Source organism: Sycon ciliatum, chromosome 7 (assembly GCF_964019385.1).
Source record: "Sycon ciliatum chromosome 7, ocSycCili1.1, whole genome shotgun sequence".
NCBI classification, from domain to species: domain Eukaryota; kingdom Metazoa; phylum Porifera; class Calcarea; order Leucosolenida; family Sycettidae; genus Sycon; species Sycon ciliatum.
In genome coordinates this window covers 18,426,892-18,428,616 of record NC_088649.1, presented here as the reverse complement: position 1 = coordinate 18,428,616, position 1,725 = coordinate 18,426,892, and the positions used below count along the sequence as shown (strand labels likewise).

General features: G+C 48.1%; 1 protein-coding gene across 2 annotated transcripts in view; it reads right to left on the bottom strand.

The window, feature by feature from the left end:
• The window catches only part of LOC135821149 (uncharacterized), a 21,482-nt gene extending 20,042 nt beyond the window's left edge, over positions 1-1,440 (bottom strand). For both annotated transcript variants that reach the window (XM_065334215.1, XM_065334214.1), the window contains exon 1: positions 1,213-1,440. Coding sequence is in view for 1 of the 2 variants with exons in the window: in XM_065334214.1 (XP_065190286.1) it covers positions 1,213-1,270 (58 nt within the window). In the remaining variant the exon portion in view is untranslated. The remainder of the gene's footprint in view (positions 1-1,212) is intronic.
• Between the last annotated feature and the right edge of the window lie 285 nt (positions 1,441-1,725).

The window sequence follows — 1,725 nt, the reverse complement described above, 5'->3', positions numbered from 1 at the left end:
TGGCCAGCTGTCTTAGCTGGTACGGTACAGTACGGGATAGATACAGGATAGCGCCAGGCGTGACACAAACAAACAAACACACAAACAAACACCAAATTAAAGCTGTGTGGACCCTGGCTAGCGCCAGACGTTACTGAAGTAACGTCTTCTGCATAGCTACGGGAATAATACTAATCTTTATTTCAGGATTACCGAAAGGCTGACGCCTATCGGGGGGATCTCCTATTTTGTGTATATACAATAAACATTGGAGTTGGGAAAAAGAGAAAATGTGCAAAAAAAGTATCATACGTGTAGCCTGGAACGGCTGGTGCATGTCATCATGGTCATTATGTGCATGCTGAACATAGGGCGGAATTTTTAAGGGGGGGGGGGGTGCACCTTACTTAGGGGCGTACATGGTCGCCCTCTTAGGGGATGCACGGCACCTGTATCATACGTGTAGCCTGGGACGGCTGGTGCATGTCATGATGGTCATTATGTGCATGCCGAACATAGGTCTAAATATTTAGGGGGGCACATCCCCCCCCCCCCCCCCCTCCCCTCCTCCTGCCACTGAGGGCTACGTGCCCGTTACCCTTTTAAATAAACTTTGACATTTACATGTATACAGACAGTATTGTTTAATTTTTTGTATTTTGAAACTCGGGTATTGAGCCAATAATAAAAGTAGAAAGGAAAAGGACATATGTATTTGTTTTTATTTTACATCGCAAGTCAAACGGGGGATCATGTCCAATGTTAGCGATTCGTGTTAGGACATACAGCTTGACTGCTTCTTGGGACAAAGAGTGCGAAAGTAATAGACGACATGCACGTACACAATGTTACCGTGATGTCATCCGTACACATTGTCCAGACGAAATGCTTGCTTGCAGAGAGATTTTTTTGTGCTCCGCAGATCAAAGTTTACTAAAGGGTGCGCCACCCATGTCGTCCCACAGGTTTGTACGCACATACGTGTACTGGTACTTCATTACTGTGCACCTAGTCTAACTTATTGTATTCCGCCGCATTCCCGTTCGCGAACTGCAAAGTGTACTGCAGGTCTACGCGACCTCGAACAAGACTTCCGTGATGCTAAATCTCCGTGTTATCTAGCTCACAGCTCTAGGTCTCCAGCCCTTGTGGACCGAGCGAGGCGACCCTTTTCCCCTTGTTGTCACCGTCCGGAAAGACCAGTGAACTCTGCCTATTCTGCAGTGTACTCACCCACGAATATCCACTGTGCGAAACAGCCAGCCGAGGGCTTCCCCACCAACAGCTTCATCCGCAGCTCATGCCCTGGTCGTGGCGGTCTTTGATCTGGTGAAAAAAACCTACCCACACTCACAAACCCCAGGCTAACTACACGCGCTACAGTCGAATTCCAGCAAGGTCGACGAAGCACGCCTAACTGAGGCAATTGGGGTGGCCAACCAAGGCAAAGTAATCAATCAATTACTAGTATAAGCAACATGATAATCATGACTGTACCTTTGACATCGTATGTACGAGTCGGACATCTACAACACTGTAATATAGTGTTTCATGACGGCAGTGCAGTTCAGGCACTGAGGCAGTGAAAACTGAAAGAGACAGCTGCGTAGATCACTTGCACTGCGTAGATCTACCGTCGCGCTATGCGCCTTCCGACCTACGTCGTCGTAATGATTATGTAGCGGTTGTAGGCCAGGCCAGGGTTTGGAAGGTCCACGTAGAGTCTAGGTGATCCGTGAGTACGTC